Source organism: Ceratotherium simum, chromosome 12, assembly GCF_057802395.1.
Source record: "Ceratotherium simum simum isolate JZ-2026a chromosome 12, ASM5780239v1, whole genome shotgun sequence".
Classification (NCBI taxonomy): Eukaryota; Metazoa; Chordata; class Mammalia; order Perissodactyla; family Rhinocerotidae; genus Ceratotherium; species Ceratotherium simum.
Genome location: NC_141911.1, coordinates 54,114,817 through 54,142,529, shown reverse-complemented (window position 1 = coordinate 54,142,529; position 27,713 = coordinate 54,114,817). Strand labels below are relative to the sequence as shown.

The 27,713-nt window shown below is 35.4% G+C and overlaps 1 protein-coding gene across 4 annotated transcripts in view; it reads left to right on the top strand.

Annotated features, from left to right (window-relative positions):
• Positions 1-27,713, top strand: part of INTU (inturned planar cell polarity protein) — a 76,345-nt gene that overhangs the window by 26,285 nt on the left and 22,347 nt on the right. For all 4 annotated transcript variants that reach the window (XR_015553831.1, XM_087437645.1, XM_087437644.1 and 1 more), the window contains exons 4-9: positions 5,797-6,000; positions 10,289-10,407; positions 13,326-13,415; positions 17,301-17,378; positions 21,063-21,252; positions 24,901-24,954. Coding sequence is in view for 3 of the 4 variants with exons in the window: in XM_087437645.1 (XP_087293771.1) it covers positions 5,797-6,000; positions 10,289-10,407; positions 13,326-13,415; positions 17,301-17,378; positions 21,063-21,252; positions 24,901-24,954 (735 nt within the window). In the remaining variant the exon portion in view is untranslated. The remainder of the gene's footprint in view (positions 1-5,796; positions 6,001-10,288; positions 10,408-13,325; positions 13,416-17,300; positions 17,379-21,062; positions 21,253-24,900; positions 24,955-27,713) is intronic.

Genomic DNA, 27,713 nt, shown 5'->3' with positions numbered 1-27,713 from the left:
AAGATGGCCTAGGAGAGAGTATAGTGTGGTAGCAAGGTCACTGAGGAGAAGGAGGTCTGATCTCCATTTTAAACTGCACTCTGAGCAAGTTTCTAAAGTCTTCTGGGTTTCAGATTCCTCATCTATAATCTGAGGGGATTTGAGAGAATAAATCTCTAAACCCAATTCCAACTCTGCAGTTCTCTGTTTGATTTTTAAATAAGTTCTGTTACAAATAAATTCAGAATACCAGAATGAAATCCAGAGGTGAAGCCTGTATGCTAGATGAGGTTAAAAACAAAAAAAAAACCCAAATCATTTCTTTCAAAGCTAGGTTTTAACATTCTGCAAAACAGTTATCTTAGATTCTTTGAAAATGTTAATATCATGAAAGAAAAAAAGACTGGAGAATTGTTCTAGACTAAGACAGACTTAGTAACTTAGTAACATACCACTGGAGTATGGAGTAACATACCACTAAATACACTGGCTAATCTTTAATTGATCCTAGATTGCAGTGGGGAACAGCCATATTGGGACAGTGGGGAAATTTGGATATGGACTTTGTTAGATAATAGTATTATATTTAATATTAAAATGGCTGAGTATGGTAATTATATTGTGGTTGTGTAGGAGGATGCCCGTATCCTTAGGAGATACATGCTGAAGTACTTAGCGATGAAGCATTAAAATGTCTGCAAATAATTCTCAAGTAGTTCAGCCAAAAAAATTTTTAAATACATAAGAAGGTGAAGATGGAAGGAGAGGGGAATAAGACAGGGGAGAGGAGAAGGAGGAAGGAAATGTGGCAAAATGTTAACAACTGGTGAAACTAGATGAGGAATATATGGGTAATTATTGTACTGTTCTTGCAACTTCTCTGTAGGTTTAAAATTTTTAAAATAAAAAGTTGTAGGTTTAAAAAAAAGAGGTTTTAGAAATTTAAAATGACAAGAACAAAGGTGCAAGTACTCTTCTAATTATTGATTTTTGTGACCTTGATCTGTTGCCGCAGGTCTATACATTCATTTATTCAACAAGCATGTAATTGTGCAGGTGGTTCACCATCCCCTCCCCTGGTTTGATGAGGGAGCTTGGGTCTAAACTTTGCGGTTGACTATGGTTGACTGCATTAAGCACTGGGCCGTAGCCAATTTTCCTGAAGCTTTGGAGGAAGCCAACTCTTTTTCTAGGAGATCAGCCTGCAGAACGTTAGTCTTGGACTCTCACCTCTCAAGTACTCTTTAGGCTTAAGAGAGAGAGAAAGGCTTCTTAAAGGAGATGATACTTGAGTGAAATGTTTTAACTTTTATGTTTCCTTGCTACATGACAGTGATGCTCATATATATTGTGGCAAAATTAAGAAATAGACTGCCAAATTTTTAAAAAGTATTTGTGAATCTTTTTGATTCTCAGAACCCGGAAGTAACCATCCATGTCAGTATTTTAAAGTGGAGGACTGATGTGATGAGATTTGCATTTTAGGAATATAACACTCTGAATGGGACTGGAGGTTGGGAAACCAAGTGGTCAGCTTTACAGTAATCTAGAAGAGAGGTGATAAAGGCCTGAACAAAGGCATTGGCTGTGGATATGGAGGAGAAGGAGTAGATTAGAATTAAGTTATGTGGGAAGCGAAGAAGACAGTCCTTCCTGCAGGAGAGGAGTCCAAGATGGCTTCCAGGTTTTGTCTTGAATAATTCAGCGAGATTGCCCAAAACAGAAGAGGATCAAAGAGAGAGAATTTGCTGAGCCAAGCAGACTCAATTCCTTCAGAGTTTTGACTAAGGAATGTTCAAAGCGTCTGCTAACCAAAGGAGAAAGGATCAGGTGTGCAGAGAGTAGAAAAGATGTTGTGAGAGAGACAGTACAGACCAGGAGGTAGAGGTGAGAGAATGGTCAGCCTCTGGAGCTGCCTCAAATTCTGACAACCTCCCCAGGGCCCATGTGTAAAGAGGATGGTATGGTAACTAACAGGCGAGGGAGAGAATTTGTTAGTTTGGCAGAGGCTGGAGAGACATTGTTTGTAATGGGATGGCGTGAAGATAGAAGTAGAGAGAGCGAATAATTAAAGCAACAAGATTTTGAAAGTGATGAGTTATAGAGAGCATGCATGTCCTTGGACCTGAGGAGAGGCGTATTATCTCCCGGACTGGGAGGAAGGAGGAAAGGATGAGCAAATTGTACAAATAAGAAAATGTTTTGAGGGAGACAGGAGATGAGGGATGATGAAACTTGTCACAGTTTAATGTCCATGGAGGAAAAACAAAAAACTCTTTTTATAAGAAGCTTTCTATAAACTATCTTATATTAGATATTTCTCGATAAAAATTTTTTCCTATGGGACATGTAATATCCTTAATATTTACTTGTATCAACCCCTTTTTAAAAATAGCACTTAATTCTTAATTTGGTTATCTGTCTCACCCTTTATCATTTTATCAGATTTTCTGACATTTATAGCTACTTAACATACAAACTTTTCAAAATGTCTTGCTAAAATGTAATTATCTTTGCATGATGGAGCCAACTTTACTTAAATTAGAAGAATGGCAGCTAAAATAGTTCCCTAAAGAATTTTAATGGATGGTTCTGTGGTGTGTGTGTGTGTTTGAGTTTTTGTCGTAGTGAGAGGAGAAGGTCCTTGCACCACAGAACAGAAGTGCTGTTGTTTGCCAAGTATAACATTAAAGTTAGTATGTCGTTTTTCACTAAGCATAGGAAACCAGTCTTAAATTGCAGGTTGTTGTTGCTGCCTAAAGTAAAATTAGTGAATTTTTATTTTAAGTCTACCAACTCATTTCCTTTTGTCATTTTTGGTGAGTCACACCCTTTCTTTTGACTCTCCACCCATAAGAATCTCAGTTGGAAAAGATGCCCTCCCTGTTCTGGGGCACATTTCTTTCTCTGAGGACCCATCTTTCTTCTTGTTCACCGCTGGTGTGTGCAGCTCCCACAGACGCTCCAGCAGACCCAGCCTGTCTCTGTGAGACCTGCTTCCCTCTGACATCACTCATCTCATGCTCCCTACAATCAGGTTTCTCCCCCTCCGCTCCACTCATATACCCAGCTCCTCCCCAAAGCCCAGTGCTGGGGACAGTCTTCAAAGCTCCCATCTATCCTGTCACAAAGTCTGCCCTCCAGATTTCCCCAAATTCTAAAGATTTCTCCCATTTCCAAGGAACACCACCAAAGGCTCCCATATGTTTTCTTTTGGACACTCATAAATCCTCGTTCTCAGATAAAAGCACCCCCTGACCACCAAGCCATTCACTTCATCAGATCCTTGTTCAAGGATTTTGTGTGTTTATGCTTATGTTTATGTTTATGTATACATGTATTGAGCATTACTCATTAGAACAGATGCTACCCTCAGACCATAGTCTTTCAGGCCATATAATGCTTACTTGTTGCTTGTTTGGGTCAAAACCTTACACCAAATACTCTTTTTCACATCCTTCTAAGATCATTTCTAAAACAGTGTCTCTTCAACTCTTCCTCACCTTAACTTTATATTAAATTTCATCAGATAACTTGATTGCTCCTATATAGGAGCTCTAATTTTTTATATTTTTGTTTAGTTTGCTTAATATTTTTCCCCCCAAATATACTAATTTTATACTCAGTCTCTTTTGATACAGTGTTCTAATACCAAGGGCCCATTTTCAACATCAGGTTTACAGAAAACCTAAAAAATTTAGTAAAGTTTGATCTTTTCCATTTGGAATGATATTAAATGTTTTGTAAAGAAACATGATCATCAGGCCTCAGGAAAGTTTCGTGAGGGACTTTTCCTCTCCTACTCTCTCTACAGATTACTGCTGTTTGTGACCTAGTTCACCTTTACTTTGAATATATACATATTGATGAATTTAGACCTCACGTCTCTTTTCTTTTCTACTTGTTAATAAAATAAAATCTGAGGCTTATTTTAAAAAAGATATTTATTTAACTTAATTCATTTTATATAGACAAAGATGGCTTAATGCCCCTGAAATGCCACAGACAGCTAGAGATAAGTAAAATTGAATACAACCATAAATAGTCACTCCTTGCCAATAAAAAAAAGGATATCTAGATATTTTTCTTTTGAAAGGTTTTATTCATCAGGACAGATTTATTTTACAGTGTAATACTAACAACAGTTGGATGGGCTGGTGGGATTATAAATGAATTTTTAAAAATAATATGCTTAACATTTTTGATAAAAATATATAAAGCTCATTTTTTTTTTTTTTTTTGGTGAGGGAGATTGGCCATGAGCTAGCATCTGTTGCCAATCTTCCTCTTTTTGCTGAGGAAGATTGGCCCTGAGCTAATATCTGTGCCCATCTTCCTGTACTTTACATATGGGACGCCACCACAGCATGGCCTGATGAGTGGTTCATAGATCCACCCCCGGGATCTGAACCTGTGAACCCTGGGCCGCCGAAGCAGAGCACACAAACTTAACCACTGCACCACCAGGTTGGCCCCTAAAACTCATTTTTAAGAGTGACTATAATGTGTTAGTATTTATCACATATTTAAAGTTGGCATTGAAAATAGTACCTCTTGTAATAAATTATTAAAAATAGGGATTGTTTATTACTGTCTTGATAATAATTTTTAAATATCACCCCCAAATGCAACTTAACTGCATACAAACAACTTTATCTGCTTTTAAATATTGACTAGACTCCTTTTTCCCCAGCTTTATTGAGGTATGATTGACAAATAGAAATCGTATATATTTAGGTTGTACAATGTGATTTTTTTAAATGTAAAATGTGATGATTTAATTTATATATATAGACCAAACTTCTTTATTCTTGATCAAGCATGAATTTATTTTTTTATTTTTAAAATTTAATTTTAAAAAAGACAGTGAACTTTAATGTTTAAATTAAAAATTTTATGGATAATTACAGTTAGAATGTCCCATTTTACTCATCTGTATTCTAAGAATTTAAACGTTACAAATACTTTGTGCCTATATATCTTATGATGATGTTCTTGCTACACAAAATTACTGTATTTAGTGAAAACTTCTTTTAGTCAAGATACACACTGGTGCTTCTTTGAAACGAGAAAATTGTCTTTGGTCAACTGGCATCTAGACACATAGCTCCTTTTTCAAGGCAGGTAATTGAGAAGTGGAAGCTACCTTTCAACAACTGGAAAATGTCCACATTCTGGACTCTTACCAGTCTAGCTTGACATCAGGCCATGAAATTAAAACTGTCCTGATGATAATCTTCTTAGGGCCATGGTCCAAGATCTGGCACGTTGATAGTTTTTTACTCTCCTTAGCCTTTATTTTAAAGGATCACAAAGAACGTCTAAACGAAGAATATTTGAGTATCACCTCACTTGAGAGCTAACTCTGGTTGTATGAGGTCACTTTTCATCCTCAATCTCCTCCTTTTGCTTTCCCCAGATGAGTCAGTGCTATCAGCATTCATAATGTAGTGTTACTCTTTATTACAATATCAGATCATACTGATTTTTGTTTTCTGTGGCATTTCTTGGTTTTGTTGTCAATACTTAGAATACAATGATTAAGTTTAAATAAATGAATTTTTGTACATAGATTTATACATTCTTACTCAATAAATATTTGTAATAATATCTGCCAGACACTAGGCTACAAGTGGGAGACACAGGCATGAATAGAATACACAGTCTCTGCCATCAAGGAATCCACGCTCTAGGATGGTTTTTATGCATATTGTGTGTAGCTGAGTGTACATGAGTGCATGTACAGATCCTTCTTTGTGAAAACTGCAGCTGGTTTTCCCTTGTTGAAAAATCAACAGATTGTTTTAATTTTTAAAGGTGAAACTGACATTTGAAAATGCACATGCTGTGAAAAAGGAAACAACTCAACCAAGACAGAAAAAGGCACAGTCGAACACAAGTGATTTAGTCAAACTTCTATGGGGAGAAGAGGTTGAAGGTATCCAGCAGAATATCCTAAACACTCCTCATATCGTTATGTATCTCACACTACAGCTCGACTCGGAAACATCAAAGGAAGAGGTGAGTGTCTTCTCAAAAGTGCAAAGGAAAAAAGTAAGGACCTTTATAGTCTTCCAGGTGAATAATAAGCGCTTTTCTCGGTCATTCTGTGTGTTTATGGTTTTGGTATGTCTCTTTCAGCAATATTCTAATTGACAAGCTCACTGAGTCCATTTATAGAGATTACTGAAATAATTTGAATCTTTTTCTACCATCTTCTTTAAAAATTCCTCTTTGAACTGCTTTTTCCATGATATTTTTCTTGCCTATTTTTGGTTGCTTGTTTCATTATTATTTGTGCTGTGTACTCTATTTTTATTTTTTTAGTGATTACTCTTAAAATTTTATCATGATATTTGTCTTAACAAATTCTAACATTGGACACTATCTTAATCCCTTTTCAAAATAATTCAAGGTCTTTGGTACACCTTAACTCCACTTATCCACTTGTTCACCTCCATGCTCTTGTCATCAATATTTTAGTGCTATCGTTTTTTTTAACTCCACAAGTTGGGCATACTTATACTTCTAGTACTACTACTACTAATTATTATTGTATTTTATACATTATATTTCATACAGATGAAGCGTCTTTAAATTTACAGATATGCTTGCCATTTTCTTTACTTGCTGTTCTTTCTTACATCTCAGACTGTCCTTATTTGATTATTTTTCTTCTTCCTAAAACATGTGTTTTAGGCATTTCTTTTTAGTGAAAGTCTGGTGGTGATAAATTCTTTTTGTTGTATTTATCTGATGATGTCTTCTTCACCCTTTCTTGAAAGGTAGCTTTAATTCTACATCATATTAGTCAGAATAGGCCAGTCTCTATAACAAACAACCCTAATGTCTCAATGGCTTAACATAATAAAAGTTTACTTCTCATTTTAAGTAATGTTTCTGTTCATGTGGCTCAGTGATTCGAGACCTTCATCTAGTGGTTCCATTATTCCCTAGGGCTTCAGAGTCCTCTGTTGGATCTTTTGCATCTAGTTAGCTAATGAGAGAAGAGAGAAAGCATGCATATCACATAAGACATTTCAGAGGCCTGGCTTAAAAGTAGATACATCACTCGTCCCAGGATCCAGTGCCTAGAATTAGTTATGTGGTCTCTCTCAATGCAAGAAATTAAGAAATGTTGTCTTCCTGTGTGGCCAGGAAGAAGATGAAGTCAACACATGGTATTGCTTATGCCAACTAGGTAGAAAGTTAGTTTCTCCTCCCTGTTTGAAGATAGTATTTCTTTGTCTTCTGACTTCCATAATTGCTGTTAAGAAATCTACTGTCAGTCATTTCCTTTGTTCAGTTTCTTGCTTCTGCTATGTCCAAACTGTTTTTTAACCTCTCCATTGTGTTTTCTATTTAAACAGTCATATTTTCATTTTTAAAAGTTCCCAAAAAGTTTTTAACTAATCTGCATTCTGTTGCTGCTTTCTAATCTGCCATGCTGTTCCTGGTAGTCTTTTGGTGCTTGCTTATCTTAGTAATTCCATACTTGACTTCTCTAAGCATTTCATAGACAGCTCTTCTCTATTCTCTGTCTGCCCAGTCCACTCTCTCTAAGTCCTGAGCGGATTCTGACTTGTGATGGCTTGCCTTCTTATGTCCTTGGGGATCACTGACTAAACTTACTGCTTGATTTTCTCTTTGGGAGTCCTGTGGTTCTAAAGTGGGAATGCCCTCCTCCGAAGAGAATTTGCTTCTGCTTCTGCCACTGACCTATAGCACCTCAGCCTTACTCAAGGGTTTGGGTTTAACACAATGGTCCTAGGCTCAGCCCACCTGCCTAGCCACTAGCCCAATGCTTGGTGGCCTGATTAAAGCTGTTGTAGGCATCAACCCTCAGGACAACTCTGCCTCTGTCCTTCTTACCACTCCCAGCTGAGGCCCCAGCTTGTTTTGCTGTGGTGGGGAAGGGGGTTGGAAGTATATGGAGAGGATGTCCTTGGAAACCTCTCTACTGCTTACATATCCAGCAGTTCAACAACAAATATGTTTTGGCCATGGATCTAGCTGTTTTACAGCACAGAGGTCTCTTAAAGCATCTAGATTTCCATAATGCTTCAAGCAGAAGTGAAATCTAAAAAGTTTTTACCTAATTTACGTTTCTTTGCTTTTGAAATCCTTGCAGCCTATATTCTCAATGCCAAAGCCATTTTTTCCAGGGAATGTATTTCCTTGTGTTGCTTCTTCTTATTTCAAAATTTAGTCAGTAATTGAAATGGAAATGGAATTTACTTATACGTATTTTTGTAATTTTCTGTGTTTTGAAAAATACATGGAGACTTGAGTTAATAATTCTAATTTCTTGCGTGTATTAGTAGTCCTTTATATCTTTAAAACAAATGAGAAATTTAACCTTTTGTTGTATAAAACATACAACAAATTGCTGGGATGGTAGCACCCTGAATCTTTCTGGGTCATCTTGGAGTAGGATACTGCTGAGGCCTTTTGTCGTCCTTGCCTTTCTTTCCATGGGAAAGTGTGTAGATGTTTCTCAAATGAACAGGTTTCTGCCTGTTGACAGCCCTGTGTCAACATTGTAATTAGGAGAGGCTTTTTTTTCTTATTGACCGGAGTAGAAGCTGATGCAAGTGCATGCTGCTAATAAGTGCTTTCAATACAGCTAATTAAATTGGTTAGGAACAATAGAACTTGCCAGGTCTTCAATAGTGAGGCTTTCCAGGCTGGTTGCTGTAGCAGTTGGAATGGAAACTTTCGCAAATGACCTTTTTCACTGGTGTGACTTATTTTGCAGTAAAATGTCATAGGGTCATTTTGCTTTCATGTGAGTTACATATTTAATAAAAGCTCATCTTCAGGTTACAAGATTTGGAAATTTAACAAAACGAATCAGAGTATGTGGTTATTTGTTTCAAGTAGTGTTTGGTATTTGTCTAAATACAGTAAGTTTATGTACTAGTCAAGGTTTAAATTTACTAAGTAGACGTAACAGATCTTAACTGGTGTTTGACTTAATTTCTAGAGATAAAATGTTTTGTAACTTTTTACACTAGAAATATTGCAAGAAAATTTGAGTTGTTAGGCAGAGTGTATTTGGCCAACATATTCCATAGCAATTTGCATATATTGAATGTGCTTAATAAGTATAAAAACAGATGTGTCCAGTTTAATCATTGTTTATATTTGTTTTAATGTAAAAGTTGCCAAGACACGACCTCCAAGTCACATAATTATTTCTTGTAAAGAGAGACCAAAGCAAGGTGTAGAACACTTTTTAAAGAGAGAACCAAGGAAAAGATGTAATATTTTAGGAGTTTGGGCTTTCAATAGTGGCTATATTAGTATTTATGGATATTGTCATTAAGCAGCATAACTGGAAGCTACTCTGAATTCTCTGTAGTTTCTATCTAGAAATTTTTATTTTGCCTGCTTTTAATTTGCCTTGTGAGAAAAATTGCATGTTGCTTTAAGTAACAGCAAGAAAGTGAGGTGCAGAATGATTCATCCCTTTGTGTAAAAGTTCTAGCACAATGCACATCCTGATTTTGAAATTTATTTTATTTTGTAAAAACTGTTTGTTTTCTGGGAACATGCTCTTCTTAAAAATAGAAAAATATTAAGCATTTTGTGAATTATCTTATAGATGTAGTATTTTCCATAATTTAAAATGTGCTCTCTTGTAAAGTTTGAATTCATATTAATTTGTGGTGGGCAAACCCTTTCAAATTTAAGACATAAGGTTTTATTATATCATAATCTACTTTCTTCCTACCTGCACTAATTTAATTTTGTATTCTCACTTTGTAAATTTAATTGCAATCTTTTCTTGGGTTTAAATGAAGACTTAATGATTTCACCAAAGATGATGAAGATTATCTTTTAAAAGTCAGTAATGAAAATAATTAAGTTTCAAGATTCCTAAAAATTACATGTACTATCTATGTAGATATGTGACCACAGGAGATAAGAAAATCTGTATAATGAAATATAATATAATATAATATTAGTATTAGATTTATTGTAAAGGAGATTAAAGTTTAAAACATTATTTGAAATTAATTGTAATTATTCCAACTAATCAGTGTCCTATTCACGATACATTTTGGTATCATGACCAACTTTGACAGTCTCTAACTTATTTTCAAATGTGGTATTTTAAATACTAGGTAATGTGTTAAAATTCCAGGCGTGCTTCTCTCCTTGTGTTTGAATAAAACTCTCACTGAAGCTGAAAGGATTCATTTTTTTGTTCTTTCCTTAACACAAAGTCTGACTTTTCCGTTACAAAATAATGGTTGGAAAATTTGGGGGGTTTGATCATTTCTATTTCTTTTTCATTTAACAGCAGGAAATTCTTTATCATTATCCAGTATCTGATGCATCTCAGAAACTTAAAAGTGTGAGAGGGATATTTCTCACACTCTGTGACATGTTGGAAAGTGTAACTGGGACACAAGTTACTAGGTAATAATTGATTTTTATTTGTCTTTAATTCTGTTTCTTTCAAGTTCTTTACCTTGGTTCTGACAAACAAAATACTAATACAAGTATCTATTATACAAATATATTTGTATCCATAATGTAGATATCTGTACAGCAGATATGAGATCTGCAGATATTTTGTTTCTCACCTAAGTTATTTCTACCAGTCACCTGTTTAAGGTGAAGGTTCTCAATACACCTGTAGGTCTGAGTGTTTTGGCACACTTTAAATAACAAAGTGGGACTAATGAGCTATGCGTTAGAATTTCTTCCTGAAGGTCATATCTCTTAAGCATGGCAGTATGGTGAGTCTGGGCTTTATCATGTTTGTGTTTTTGGTTTTTTTTTTTGTGAGGAAGATCAGCCCTGAGCAAACATCCATGCCAATCCTCCTCTTTTTGCTGAGGAAGACCGGCTCTGAGCTAACATCTATTGCCAGTCCTCCTCCTTTTTTTCCCCAAAGCCCCAATAGATAGTTGTATGTCATAGTTGCACATCCTTCTAGTTGCTGTATGTGGGATGCTGCCTCAGCATGGCCGGAGAAGCGGTGCGTCGGTGTGTGCCCAGGATCCGAACCTGGGCTGCCAGTAGCGGAGCGTGCGCACTTAACCACTAAGCCACGGGGCCAGCCCTATCATGTTTTAATCTTGATTATTCACTTGCTAAGCAATACCATTGTGTTGGTAAGAATGACTGAACGCTGAATTTTTCATATAGTTCAAAATATTCTGTTCTTGCAACAATGATAGAAAAATATAGAATACACATATACTTTAGGAAGAGTATTCAGACTATAGTATGATTTGTGCAAGTTCACTCAGTGATGGATAAGCAAGACTGACATCAAAGAATTTTTTGAAAGATAAAATACACCATATAGTCAATTATAGAGCCACATATCCCATTCCACATTGATGTTTCAAGCTCTGACTTTGAAATGCCATAGTTTACTATGGAAGGAGAGGGTTCAAAGCTTTTGGGTTTTGTTTTTTGGGGTTTTTGTTGTTTTTTTCATAAAATAAGTCTAGGGGTTATAAACCATTTTTCTTCCTTAATAGTGCAACAATTTTAGACTTTACAAAAAAAGTTTATCTTGTTTATCTCAAATTTTAAGAGATTTTAAAATATTAAGTTGTATTTTCTAAGACTTTAACTTTTCCTATCTTCTGGTAAAAATGACACCTCTGTGGTTTTAAAAGATAGGATCTGCAAGACAACAGGAAGAAGAATTTCCTTGTTTTTCTAAATAATAGTCATGTTTAACTCTGGGACTTTAATAGTGTATGCAGAAAATATTAGTTCATTTTCAAGACACCAGTAACTTAGGCTCCATTTAGTGTATAAATTGGCATTCAGAAAATCATGTTGTAGGCCTCCTTTTATTTTTTTAAACAGCTTTATTGAGATATAGTTCATATATCATACAATTCACCTATTTAAAGTGTACAATTCAGTGGTTGTCTATTTGCAGATATGTGTCACCAGAGTCAATTTTAGAACATTTTCATCACCTCAAAAAGAAACGCTGTACCTTTTAGCTGTCAATCCACCTACCCCATTCCAAGCCCTAGGCAATCACTAATCTACTTTCTGTCTCTATAGATTTTCCTATTCTGGATATTTTATATGAATAGAATCATAATATGGTTATTTGTGACTGGCTTCTTTCATTTAGCATAATGTTTTCAAGGTGTATGCCTCCTTTTTACTATTATTAGAAAGAAAATTTCTTTAAGTTTCTCCATGTGGATTTGATTTTTTTTTAACTGTAGAGGATAGATGTTATTTTACTTGATATTTAGATCTTGTTATTAATGATAAGATATGGGTTAAACACGTGGAAAATAATAAATAAAGATAGAAAAACTTTTCTGTGAAACAATAAATATGAAAATAATTATTATTTCAAGGATTCCTTAGCAACATGTATATCTTTTATTGTATGCACTGTCTTAAAACTACAGTGATATTAATGTATGACAATAAAAGAGTCTAATACTTTTCTAAAAGTATATGCATTTTTAAACTTTACTAAGGCAAAAGTAATATCCCTTTTGAAAAAAATCTGTTTAGCAATTCATATTTAAAATCCCACATACTTACCTACTATAGGTATAGAAGGTACACTATATCCTAAGGACTCAACAGATAAAGACTGATGTATGTATTTTCGTTTAAAGATATTTTTATTTTATCTTCTTCCCACCACCTACCCACACTACAGAAGGAATCATTATGTTCTCTATATGTCCATAGTTCATTATTATATCTCTTTTTAGAACACATTTAATTTGTTTTCCAACTTGATTGAAGTATAATTGAAGTACAATAAACTGTGCATATGTAAAATGTACAATTTGACCAGTTTTGACATAGGTATAGACCCTGAAACCATCACCACAATGAATATATCCATCGCTCCAAAAGTTTCCTTGAGAACACGTTTAAATCTGACTTATATTTTGGTTACTTGTTTATGTATCTGTGTCCCATATTGAATTATCATCTTGTGAGCTGGGACCACATCTTCATTTCTTTGTAATCTCTTTTGGTAAATCGTGTTCATAAATAGACAATCAGAAAAGGTGTGTTAAATTAGCACACAGTGATGGAAGCTTTCTTTTGAAAAAAATAGTATATAGTCACTAAATGTTAGCAAAAGAATTTACTTTTGTTTGACCTAGAGTTTTTATGTTTTTTTTTTTAATATTTCAGAATATATTTTTGTTGTTATACAATTCCTTGCTTTTTCTGTGTGGCAGTTAGATATATGCCAAGAAATCTGCTTATTAAGCATGCAGTTCTTAAATCATACCATATGTTATCTTTTATGAACGATTGTTTATAATTTTGTGACATTTAAAGATGTTCTAATTTTATTTGACTCTATTTTTTCTTAGCTCATCCCTTCTTTTAAATGGGAAACAAATTCATGTGGCTTATTGGAAAGAATCTGACAAGTTGTTGTTAATTGGCCTGCCTGCTGAAGAGTAAGTTGAGATTTTTGTTTGCCTTAAAATCGTTTCCAGAATATTGCTAGCAAAGTCTGTTTCATTAAAATTATGACAGTTTTGTAAAAGGCAAACTCTTTAAACGGTTTTATGATTTAAAGGTCTGTTGCACAATAGCTACCTGTGTTCATTTGTTATGAGAAGTGCAGAAAGGTGCCAGGAAGGTCCAGCTAGATCAATTAGTAAGTGTGGGGGCTGTCAGTACACTCTCCTCTGAGATGTGGCCAGTATAGAGGTGGCTGAGAGATGACCTTGTCCTCTGCTCAAACTTTTGACAGTATCGTGATTTGGATTTTGTATGTTTACAATTTTTGTAAAACTCATGGAGATTTTGGAGAATTAAGGATCAGCAGAAAGGTATTTTGCTCTGATGTTGAGCACCTTTGACAAAATAGTGAATATTTAACTCTAAAATGACTTCTCTAATGGTACATCTTGTATTTTCATTGTCTCTTTCTTAACTTTTTTGTAAGTATTTTGAAATATATCTAATTTTTATAATTGGAGGTAAGAGCAGGGTTGAAATTTATAATGAGCTGACTGTGAACTGGGACTGCATTAGGTACTTGACGTTCATTAATCTCATTTAATCTTCAATATTCGCTCAAAATATACTTAGTGATTACTGTCCTCATTTTATAAATGAGGAAAGTAAAACAAAGAGGTTAAATAACTTGCCAAAGGTCACATAATCAGCAAGAGGCAGAATTGGAAATTGAATGAGAGTGTCTGAATTTTTTCTACTACATTGCTTCCCCAGTGTCATAGGATGTTAAAAGCTGGGGGGAAAATGGGGTAGGAATATGGAGAACAGCCCCAAGGAGAGGGATTTAACTACTGATAAACTAGTCTATTTCCCTGTTCAATGATTTTTAAAACTTGTAATTTAGACTCTTGCCTACTTCAGAAAATACTGGGCTACTTCTGTTAAACTATTCAACACACTTTAGTTTTCTCTTTTGCTCCACAGACATCATATATTGTCTACCAAATAGTAACCAAATATCAAAATAAATACTATAGTGTGTGACTTACACAACTTAAGAGAATATTGGTTTAGATAAATTTTCTTTTGGTGTTGCTTTAAGCTTCCCAAGATAGAGAAAGGTGGACCAAAAAAATGTATTATACAGCCAATCTGAACACAAATATGACTACTTTCTATTACTAATGACTGTTAACCAGATTTCTTTCACTACGTTAACAGTGTATTAGTTATCTATTCCTGCATAACAAAGTATCCCAAAACTTAGGGACTTAAAACTCAGGGACATCTCATAGGTGTTTTTGTGTGTCAGAAATCCATGAGCCACTTAGCTGGGTAGTTCTGGCTCAGGATCTCTCCTGAGGTTGCAGTCAAAATGTTAGCCAGGGATACAGTCATCTGAGGGTTTAACTGGAACTTGAGGATCTGCAGTTTACATACGTGGTTTGCACACATGGCCGTTGTCAGGAGACCTTAGTTTCTTGCCACACAGACCTCTCCACAGAGCTGCTTGACTGTCCTCACAATGTATCAGCTGGCTTCTCCCAAAGCAAGTGATCCAAAATAGAGGAAGAGGGGGAACTGTAAGACCTTTCATGACTTAGTCTTAGAAATGATATCCTGTCATTTCCACCATATACTATTTGTCAGAAGAGAGTTATTAAATCCATACCACACTCAAGGGGAGGGGACTTAAGCTCCACCTCTTGAGGAGAAGAGTATCAAACAATTTGTGGACATGTTTTAACACCACAAACAGAAGCTCCAAAGGAGGCTGCAGCGAAAAATATCAAAATGATTTTGTTTTGAAGGTGACTTTAATTTTGGACAGAAAGAGATAAGATCTATCATAAATGTGGGGTTTCAGATTTTTAATATGAAGGAATAATGGTGCTGTGACATATGTACTAGATGATGGCTCTCTTTAACCAGCTAATGTGTGTTTTTCTCTAAAAATGGACTATAATGAATCCCGCTAGGAGACTGCACTAGGCCAGTGGGTTGGATTATGAAAAGCTGGGCTGTTTTGAAAGTGTGGGTTTACAAGAATTACAGAACATCCAGAATAAGATATTTTAGGATATAGTGGCAGGATAAAACATTTGTCTTTAGACTCATGTAGTAGCCCAAAAGGCAAAAGAAAAGAAACAAATAATACAATGGTAAGATAAAGGCAGTTAGAGGGGGGAGAGGAAGCCCCAGCTAAGGACCTGAGCAGAGGCTGCTCAACCACATTCCGATGCCACCAGCCAATTTAGTTAGGCAGGTAGAGGTTCCAGGAAGAGGTTTGAAGCCACAAAAGACCTGTCGCTGCTGAGCTCTGGCCCAAAATTGTACCACATAGGGGATGTTCTAGCCAATTTCTCAATCTTTATTATTGGGGGGGGTGGATAAAATTTAGAGTGGTCTTCCCTAAATGTTTATGTCATTCCTATCCTGGAGAACTTGGAAGAGCCCCTTTATTCTCTATCCTGAGCTTCAACTCAAAAATACGCCCTAGTGACCTCTTTATCCAGCTCTCTTAATGCTGATACCAACCACTCAGTACCAGATTCTTTTCCTTATTCCGTATTGTTTCATGTAACTGTGAAAGGTAAGTTATTATTCTTATTTTTTTGAACTAGGAAATAGTGTTAGGTTGAGAGATCTTGCACAAGCACCTCCTTAGTGTCAATTCCTATGTCTTTGTATCTCTAACATCGTGCGTGTGGTTTGTAATTCAACTGGCAGCCTTGGGATTTTTCCCTCGTCTGTCTTAATGCCACAGGCTGTACATTTCCCTCTATAGCATTATGCCTTTTACAAGGGATTCAAAAAGTGCAGCCCCAGAAGATAGGGTGGGGCACGTAATCCAGGCACATGTGTTTTCAGAGAGGGGATCATCTTCCTGTGATGTGATTAGTGGGCACCTAACCAGGAAGACAATGTGAGGTAGTGGAGAGAGTAACTTTGGAGCTAAGAAGATGGCTGCCCATGAGCAGGTTCTACTTGCTTTGTGTTCTTGCACAAGTTACTTAATTTCTTGGACCTCCGTTTACTCATTGGTATAATAAGAATACTAAGACCTACCTTGTAGAATTCTTATAAGGCTTCAGTGAGAAAATGTTAAGTCCATTTCTTTCTTTCCTTTCTCCTACTTTCTTTCCTTTCTCCGTTTCATTCAGGCATGTCTTTTTGTCACAGGAGTTGGAGATTCAGTTGTGGGTTATACTGGAAAGTGTCAAGAATTTAGCATTTCTTTCTATGGGCCCAGATACTACACTAACTGCTTTATATGCGTTAATTTTATTTAATCCTCAAAATGAACTGGAGAAGGGCTTAGTGATTATTGTCCCCATTTTACACATGAGGAAACTAAACCCTAAAGAGGGTTAAATAATTTGCATATAGATGATGATATAAAAAGTCACTACTTGGGGGCCGGCCTGGTGGCATAGCAGTTAAGTTCGCACGTTCCATTTCGGCGGCCCACAGTTTGCTGGTTTGGATCCTGGGCATGGACCTACACACAGCTCATCAAGCCACGCTGAGGCGGTGTCCCACATAGACCAACTAGAAGGATGTACGACTATGACATACAACTATCTACTGGGGCTTTGGGGAGAAAAAAGCAGGAAGATTGGCAACAGATGTTAGCTCAGGGCCAATCTTCCTCTTAAAAAAAAAAAAGTCCCTACTTGACCCATGCTAGAACCCCAGATCTGGACATCAGAGTCTTCCATTGCTAATGCAGTAAATAACCGTTTTACACAGCTGTACTTGCAGTTGACACACATACTTTTCACATTCCTTACATATAAAATGTAAAGATATTCAGCTTCTTTTAGATATGTATCATTTATGTTGTAAATGAACAGATATATTTTTTCCTTTTTTAGAGTTCCTCTTCCTCAGCTAAGGAACATGATAGAAGATGTTGCCCGAACTTTAAAATTTATGTATAGTTCTTTAGATAGGTAAGTACTTCTTTGAATTGAATCTCAAGTTATAAGTATATGATTCTAAATCACCTTTTGCACTTAATACTGTTCCTTGGTTGGCAAGTTAGTTGATTTTTCTTATTATTATAATTTTCTCATCCTTTTATTACTGGCTTTTATTTTACAGCTCTAAGCCGATTTTAATTTGACCCATTGCTTTTTCTTTTTTGGGCATATGTTACTTTAGTGAAATAATGATGTAGCCACACTTATATTCTGATTTGATATATTTCTTTAGGAACAAATGTAAGAGCATTTCTTCATAACAGATACAGAAAAGAGTAAGAAGATTTTAAATAAGTTTTTTGTGTTTTTCTTTGATTATAAGAATATTGTCAAATTCACTATCCTAAAATGTGATACTTCTTTCTCAAAAAAAATTTTTAGTAAAAAAAGTGTGCACTATTAAAATAAATAAAAGACATAGTAGAGAAAGTATTGACTATTTAGTTTCATGTGTATCCTTCCATATATTTTCTATACAATATGAATATACATACTCTTTTTTTACACATGTGGGCTCATATTATGCATATTTTTCTGCTTCTTGCTTTTTTAACCTTACAGTATAACATGATGCATCTTTCTTGATCTGAAGGAGGAAATTTGAGGTAACTTTTCAACATTTGAACATGTAAAATTATGGAAGGAAAATAGATTTTTCTCTTTGTGGGATTTTTGTAAGTCCCAGTACTTCAGAGAGCTAAAATATCTTTGCTTTCAAAGCTTTAAGAGTGTATCAATACAAGCTTCTAGTTCTAAAATAAGTCATGGGGATTTAATGTACAGCATAAGGAATATAGGTAATAATATTATGATAACTTTGTATGGTGACAGATGGTAACTAGACTTATCGTAGTGATAATTCCATAATATATATAAATATTGAATCACTATGACATACACCTGAAACTAATAGGATATTGTATGTCAATTATGCTTCAATAAAAAAAAAATTTTAAATAAATAAAAAAAAATCCAAAGACAGGTTATATATTTTTCCCAGCCATATTGGTATCAGCTCTCTAATCAGTCTGTCTCCAAAACATATCTCAAATCCATCCGTTTCTCTCCATCCTCACTATTAACCTGAAGTGGATAGTGGATAGTGGATCTTTGTTGTCACTGTTCAAAGCAGCCTGAAGGAATTTTCTGTGATCGTGCCATCTGAGAAAATCGTCTACTTCGCAGTGTTATCCTCCAGGAGCCTCTTAGGAGACACATCCCTCCTAAACCCAGTTACTTATTAGCATTTTCCAAATGTGTGAACTACAAAAGGCTGGGCAGCCACAAACAGTTTTTTACCTTTTACTAATAAGGAGCTTTTTAACCAATGAACAGTAAGGATGTGGTTATAAGCTACCTCCTTAAATTTCCACTAGATGAGCAAACCTTGCTATGTTTTGCACTCATTGAAGCTTTCTGTTTTCCTAAAACCAGAGATAATCAAAGATTAAATTCCTGCAATGAATTCCATACATGAAGACAATCAACTGGAGTTGTTCTGCAAATTCCAACGGAGTAGGTTGGGGACAGAGAAACTTAATTTCTCTGAATTTCATCTTGAAATTTAGCTTCCATTCATTTGGAAGTATCTCTAAGTTGGCAGCAAATTTAACTAGTTTCTTGTTCAAGTGAGAATTTGAAAGGCTAAGATAATAAATGTGAACATCCATTGAGTTCTTAAAACCAAGAAGCAGTATGGATCCAAGATGTTAATAGTCATTTTGCAATATATTTTTTAATAACAGGGTTTTTTCTGATTATGAAAGCTATTAAAGGCCCATTGTGAAAAATTATGAAAAGACTAAAAAGTCCAAAGACTTAATTATCTTTTTTTTTGTGTGTGAGGAAGATCAGCCCTGAGCTAACATCCATGCTAATCCTCCTCTTTTTGCTGAGGAAGACCGGCTCTGAGCTAACATCTATTGCCAATCCTCCTCCTTTTTTTTTACCCCAAAGCCCCAGTAGATAGTTGTATGTCATAGTTGCACATCCTTCTAGTTGCTGTATGTGGGACGCGGCCTCAGCATGGCTGGAGAAGCGGTGCGTCGGTGCGCACCCAGGATCCGAACCCGGGCCACCAGTAGTGGAGCGTGCACTCTCAACCTCTAACCCACGGGGTTGGCCCTAATTTCTTTTTTAAGTTGTGAGCTGGTTAGTTCCCTGTGAGCCATAGAAGACTCATGTTATACATTAACAAAGTTTAGTGTTGTGATCAAATTAAAGATATAACAGTTTCCTTCACCATTCCCAGCCAATCCATTAGCAAATCCTAGTCAGTCTGTCTCCTAAACATATCTCAAAACCATCCATCTCTCTCCATCTTCACTGTTAACCTGTCCAGCCACCACCATCTCTCACTACTATAGTAACCTCCTAACTGGTTCCCTTGCCTCCATTCTTGCCACTTGAATTAATTTCCAAACACAGTTAGAGTGATCTTTCTACATTATTATCTGGCTCGCACCTACCTTTCTGATTTCGGATCTCAAACCACACCTGCCCCTGTGCATTGTTCTGCAGGCACCTTGGCCAAGCTTGTTCCCACCTAAGGCTTTTGCACGCTTCCTTCTCACTGTACCTTCTTGACATTGGAATCTCAGCTTAAATGCCCCATTCTCAGAGACTCTTCCCCAACCAGTCACATCACCCATTCACATGGTCCTGTTCTCTGTGTGATGATTTGTATGAGTTCGTGTTTTTACTGCTTGTTCATTTGTTGTCTTTCTCCACTGGAATATGAGCTCCATGGGAGCAGAGACCTTGTCTTTTGTCTTGATATTTTTACTGCTGTACCTCCAGCAATGAGAACAGTGCCTGGAACATAGTAGGCACTCAGGTAATTTGTTGAGAATAAGTGAATATTATTCTGTTATATTAATGGCATATATGTCAGTTTTGTGTTATCCAGTGGGCTATTCCAACAAGTGGTTGCAGGCAATACTGTATTACTTTTACATAGCTAAAACCAAGTGTTTAGTTTCTCTCTCTTCTTTTTTTTTTTTTTGAGTTCTTCAATGGTTATGCCTTCATAAGTGAAGAGAAGAGGAAATAACTTAGGCTAATTATGTGCTTATTGTGTACCAGTAACTAATAAGCATAATAGGTACTTATACTTATTATGTACTAGGTACTTTGCGTGTAAGTTAGGTTCTATTATCCCCATTGTTAGAGAGTTGGAAACGAAAGTTCAGAGAAAGCTTAGATGATTTTCCTGCGATATCTACCTACTGAGAGCAGTGATAAGATTCAAAACCAGATCTGCTCTGTTACAAAGCTCAAATCTCTTTATTATCCCATGTTTCCTGAAAGATAGTGGGAGTTGTAAATGGTTGAGACAGTCAGAGGTAAAAGCAACTTACATTTTTTACAAAAATGTACTTCAGCCCATTCTGTTGTAGATATACCACTTGTGTTAGCCCTGTGGTTCTTCCATAGTACCATCTACTCAATGCATTTGAGAGTAGGTTTTAGAGTAAAAACAGAGTGAATTTCTGAACCTACTCTATCAGTAACATCATAGCAGTAATTCTTATTAAGGGAGAGGAGTAAGGAAGAGAGCCTATGGAGTGGGGAAAGATCCAGTCACCTTAGGAGCATAGAAATGATGACCATTGTTTCCATATTTGTTCTAACTTACAGCTCTTGTTTCTCCAGTGCCTTTTGCCAGGTTGAGAATGTTCCTCGTTTGGATCATTTTTTCAGCTTGTTCTTTCAAAGAGCACTTCAGCCTGCTAAACTGCATTCCAGTGCCAGTCCCAGTGCACAGCAGTATGATGCTTCCAGTGCGGTACTTTTAGACACTCTCCCTGGAGTTCGATGGCTCACACTTCCACAGGAAATCAAAGTAATCTTAGGTGTCATAAATAAGAATCAGAACCAATTGCCTTATAATTCTTTATCTTCTCTCTCTCTCTCTCTTTTTCTCCTTGTTGAGAATAAGTGAATATTATTCTGTTATATTAATGGCATATATGTCAGTTTTGTGTTATCCAGTGGGCTATTCCAACAAGTGGTTGCAGGCAATACTGTATTACTTTTACATAGCTAAAACCAAGTGTTTAGTTTCTCTCTCTTCTTTTTTTTTTTTTTGTTATTTTCTGGATTGTGGGTAAGAGTTAAAGAGGCAATTGGTTGAAGAAGTAGGAGGCCTAGTGCAGTGAACTTAGAAAGACAAATTATTCTTTCCAAATAGAAATTAACTCTCTCATCTTACTTTAATATTTAAGCTTTGTCCAAACTTAGAATTCTTTTCAGAAATCATAATTATGTGATGTGTCTTACTTCTGAATTTTGTGACTTTGATTTTATAATGCAAGGTTTTGTGTTAGAGTTTCTTTATAGATTAAAGGTAGATGAAATGATTGGCTAACAATGTTCTTAGCTAAAATATAAACTCCACTAAAAATAGCAAAATCTTTATGTGAACATATGTAATTTGCTTTTGCTTTGTCCCATAGATAGCTGACCAAGGGTAAGACTTCATGATGGTTAAGTATTATCAATGTAATTTTAGTCATATCTCTAGACCCAGAATAACTTTACTGTTGAATGATTGAAAAGATCATTTCAGACATTTTCATCACCAATAATCTAATACAATAGCCACAGCATTTGTATTAGTATTAAATGAGGCACTATGCCATAGCCAGTTCCCTGCGTATGAATATGTTGTAGTAAAAGCCCAATTTGAGATTCTACTCTTCATGAAATTCTTCAATGTATGATCAAATAAATGCCTTTTTGACAGTTTAATAATAATTTAAACCGATGTATCAGTGACTTTGCTCAGCTTCCTCATCTGTAAAATGGGCACAATAATAGTACCTACTACATAGGGGAGTTATGAGTTATTATATGTAAAGTGTTTAGAATCATGCCTGGCATAGTGTAGTTATAGTTGTGAGAGTATTATTGTATAATTGTTCTTTAGAATGAATTGAAGAGTTAGAGCATGTTTAAAGGAAACTACCTTCTGGCATTTTTATTTTGTCCTTGACTTTGTCAACTGCCTGCTGCTGGATCTTTTGATATCTCAGGCCAATGATGATCATTTTCCAAAATCATGTAAAAAGTAAAAAGTATGATATATATAATTCTACTCCCACCAGTGTTTTCATAAGAAATCATAAGTGTTCAATATAAACAGAAAGTAATATATAACTTTACCTTTAAGAGAGAAAGACCCTGCCTCGAAAGTCTGTCTCATGCCCATTCAGGAATCTTTTTTCTCCTAGAAGACACAAGCCAATTTCATGAATCAGAAGGTGCCACCCATGAGTCCTGCCATTCTGGTCTTGCAGTTGCCCAGGTTCCTTCCCCTGTCTCAGAGTCTCTTCACTAAAGAAATCTCTTCCCTCAAAATACGTAGTCTCTTCTTTGTGTGAGAGTAGAGGTACTTAATGTCTTTAGGGGCAATGTCTTTAGACTTTGGATACTTTAAATATTTTCTTCCCTCTGAGAAATTTAAGACATTTTAAAATATAGCTTATTTTGGTCTTATAAATTCCATGTGAAGGCTACCTCCTGTATTCAGATTTCTTTTTTATTGGCATTTTTTTCTTAATTTAGCATACATTTGATTAAAAGGACCGTATGCTTTTATTTGTTTCAACCTAAAAGAATATCAAACTGAGAAATCACTGTGTGAATTCTGGTGTATGTTTTTTTAATTCGTTGCCTCAAATCATACCTGCAGTTTATCTCACCAAAGCTTTGGTTGCTTTTATCCTCAAGTCTAACACTACTGTATGGAGATGAGCCTGTGCCAGGTCCTCAGATTTCTGCTATCCGGGAATCCAGATAGCAGAAAGAAGAAAGAAAGCAGAAGAAGAAATTTCTTCTTCGGGGAATCCAGAAGAGTCCTCGGGTGTTCACAGTTTAGTTGGGTAGATGAAATTAATACACAGGAAACAATGAGGACATAGCTTAGATGTTTTCTATATTTTGTACTCTGGTTGAGAGATTTGAGAACAATATTTTTGGAGAGAGATAGCTTCTGATAAAGTGATCTAAATGTCTCTGATGAATGCGAAGTTTGAAAAACGTAACCCTTGAAGTTTTTGTTTTTGTTTTACCAGCAAACTCAAAGAACTTAAATACTTTCTTGTTCTCTGAGATTTCTTACTGTGTTAAAAATAGTAGGGTTTATTGACTATATATCTTCTAATGGAAAATACTAAGGAATTTTATGCCTGAAGAAATCCAGTTAAAAACACATGGCTGTGAGGTAACTTGTGGGTGATAAAATTTAGGTAGAAATAGTTATTTTAAACTTGGAAAAAAAACTTACTTGTTCTGAATTTAGTATATGATGGAGTCTCACTTCAGTTTTCTTTCCTAGATGTTTGAGAATTTCCTTATTTTATTTATTTGTTTGCAGATGTTCTTTTTTTATCAGTTTTCCTAAGGTACACAGGAGTAGTTAAGAGAAAAGATACTTTACCTTTTCTCTTAAGGAGTATGAAGAAACCATTATAGTAACCTTGTACATTAGCCTATGGAGTTCGGTAGCAGGAGTAGCAACCGTTTAAACATTAACGTTTCTGAGATCAGAAATCACAAGTGGGTAATTTTCTTTTTGTCTGGTAATTTTTCACAAGAGAAACTATAGCCACACAAAGGAGAACATGAAGTATTTGCTAGACACAGAAAAATGTGGGTCACAAATGAGTAATAAGTCATACCGTGTGAAAAGCATTGAAAGGCATGACTAATGTTCCCAAAGCTTTTGTCATCTCAGTAAGACACAGTTTGTGAAACAGTCCTACAGATAGTGCCTTGGCCTTAAAAAAAAGAAAAGGATTCTTTTTCACGAGTAACATATATGCTGCAAGCTTCAATTGCGAATAGTTTTCAATTTATATGAATGCATTATAGATTAAACTGCAGATTAAATTTATTCTGTTTTTAAATTTTGAATGCTTCAGGGAAGAACAAATACATGAAAGAGTTCAGACAATTTCCATAGAAACAAAAGCTAAATCCTAAGTAAGAGATTTTTCTAATAACTCTGTAGGGTAGTTAAACTGTGCCAGATTCCAGGGGAACACTTGCCTTCATGTTTTAATCCATGAATAAAGATTTTAACAGTCCTTTTATATAAAACGTCAGAGAGAGACAGGGAAGAATGTTGATATTTTCCAAGAATCCAACTGTTGAGAAATATAAAGGAAATAGAAAAACAGCTCAAAATAGATTAACTACATTAAGATTGACTTTTTTCCTTTAAGAATTTTAATAGGTTAAAAAATTTTCTAACTTAAATTAAGATTTAATTGAAAAATGCCTATATGTTAAGTAAGTTAATTTTTTTTTGTAATTGCAGAGCTTAAAAACAAGATGTTCCGTTTTGGGACCTTTCTTAAATAACACAAAGGAGAAAGATACTTATTCAATTCTTCAAATAATTATTAAGCACTTAAATGGCCATTACTAAAAAGTAACTAATATGAGTTAAATGTTTGTGTTACTCTTTTTTTTCTTTTCCACGTAGATGGAATTAGACACGGCATTGAGTGACTTGGAGGCCGCAGATTTTGCAGAACTGGTAAGAAAAGCAGTGGATTTTAGGAAAGGCTCAGTGTTGATTTCTTATTTTGTAAATCCGTCATTATTCTAAATATTTTCCAAGCAGCTATGTAATAGTCTTGAAATACATAACATTAGGTCTCTATTTTGACACGGACAGAATCTATTTTGCTTGCCTTAAGATTTTCTACTCCATTAAAAATATTTGTTACATAATGTATATGTAATGATTAATTGCATTTGTATCATTAAGAACTGGGCTTTGAGAAAAAGGACATATATGTAATATTGATTAAATTAGGTAAAGACTATATAGATCTGAATTTAAATTGGAAGTATCAGTATGGTTTTTAACCTTTTAAAAAACATATATTTCCTAGCTCTGTCCAGTGAAAAGGCCTAGAAATAGTGACTATCCTAGTAGTGATGAGCACCACTAGTACCCAGGCCATGGTATATAAATAATGTTTCTGGGCCAGCCCCGTGGCTTAGTGGTTAAGTGCACGCGCTCCGCTACTGGCGGCCTGGGTTCAGATCCCTATGATATATACTTAATCAGGCCTCAGAATCTAACTACCAATTTACAGGAAATACCAGGGGGAAACCAACATGTTAAATACCCCATTTGGGGGAGAAGGATTGCAATCAGCAAAATCCAGACTGGGAAACACTACAGGACAGTCTCTTCAACAAATAAATTGGGAGGGGGGCGGGAGGGTGGAGAAGTTGAGAGAGAACGTGTCATTTACAAGAGACTTAAGAAACATATCAACCAATTGCAATATATGGACCTTATTTGGATCCTGATTCAAACAAACAAAATTTTTAAAAACATCTTTGAGACATTCAAGGCAATGTAATTGCTGGTGACTGATATTAGATGAGAATAATTCTTTAGATGTGGTAATGGTATTATGGTTATATATATTTTTTAAGTCCCTCTGTTTTAGAGATACATTCTGAAGTATTTATGGATGAAATGATTGAATTTGACATAGTACACCAGGGAGAGGGAAGAAGGAGAGAGGGATATAGATGAACCAAGATTAGCCGTGTGCTAGTCATAATTGAAGCTGGGTGATGATGGGTACATAGGAACTAATTATAGTATTCTACTTTTGTATATGCTAAAATTTTCAGTAATAAAAGTTCTTTTAGGGGGCCGGCCCCGTGGCTTAGCGGTTAAGTGCGCGCACTCTGCTACTGGCGGCCCGGGTTCGGATCCCGGGCATGCACCGACGCACCGCTTCTCCGGCCATGCTGAGGCAGCGTCCCACATACAGCAACTAGAAGAATGTGCAACTATGACATACAACTATCTACTGGGGCTTTGGGGGAGAAAAGGAGGAGGATTGGCAATAGATGTTAGCTCAGAGCCAGTCGTCCTCAGCAAAAAGAGGAGGATTAGCATGGATGTTAGCTCAGGGCTGATCTTCCTCACAAAAAAAAAAAAGTTCTTTTAAAAAGTAAATGGAAAGTGAGGAAGTAGAAGCAGTGAGAGTTGGATCATTCTCAAGAAGATTGCTGGTGAAAGTGGGGAGAGGATGTTAGCTTGAAGGGTGACAGTCTTAACTAAGATCCTGAGCAAATGGAAGAGTATTGTGTTTGTAAGATAATGGAAATTTAAGCATAGTGAATTCTTTGAAGGTCATAAGTTTTTCACTGACGGAGAATGTGTAGATAGATACTAATCATTATGAGCAGTTTAGCTCTAAAGTATTAAAATATCTGTGTTTTAGGAACTTATATTTGATAGATTTAATTAAAATTCTAATTCTTGCCTTTATAGAATATCATTTTTTCCTGCCTTTATAGAATATCATTTTAGTGAGCAGTGGAACTAACAATATTTTCTGTGGTTAGAAAAGGATTGATTGAGATTACTTGGTTACAGCATCAAAACACAATCCATAAAAGAAAAAATTGATAAATTGAGAATGTAAAATGGTACAAGTATTTTGGAAAATAGTATGGCAGTTTCTTAATAACCTAAATATACACCTACCATATGATTCAATGTTCTATTCCTATCTATTTACCCAAGAGAAATGAAATCCTGTACACAAATGTTCATAGCAGTTTTATTTGTAATAGACAAAAATTGGAAACAATTCAGATAACTCAAGTGTCCATCAACAGGTGAATAGATAAACAAATTTTGATATGCTCATGCAATGGAATACTACTCAGCAAGAAAATCTGGTGGAAGGTATTGATGGAACTGCTCTATACCTTGCTTTTGGTGGCACTTACACAGCTATATATCTTTGCCAAAACTTGCAGAACAATTCAGTGAATTTTATCTTAATAAAAAAAAATGAAAATAAGGACCTATTCTAAACTTTTTGTCAAATTAAATTGAAGATTTAATCTTATATCCTAACTTTGTGTTCTTTCTTTGGTTTTTTAAAAATTGTTATTAAGGTATATTCAGTGAATTCTTCTGTGCCCCTTTATGGTCAACCCCTCTCCCTTCCCGTAGCCCCTGGCAACCACTGACCTGTTTTCTGTCCCCTTGGTTTTTACCTTTTCTGGAATGTCATATAAATTGAATCATACAATAGGTAAATTTTGGGTTCTGACTTCTTTTACTTAGTGTAATGCATTTGAGATTCAGTCATGTCATTATATACATCAGTAGTTCAGTCCTTTTTGTTGCTGAGTAGTTTTCCATTGTATGAATGTATCACAGTGTTTATCCATTCCCCAATTGAGGGATATTTAGATTACTTCCAATTTTTAATTTTCTTTAGGTTTCATTGTGTTTTTTTTTTTAAT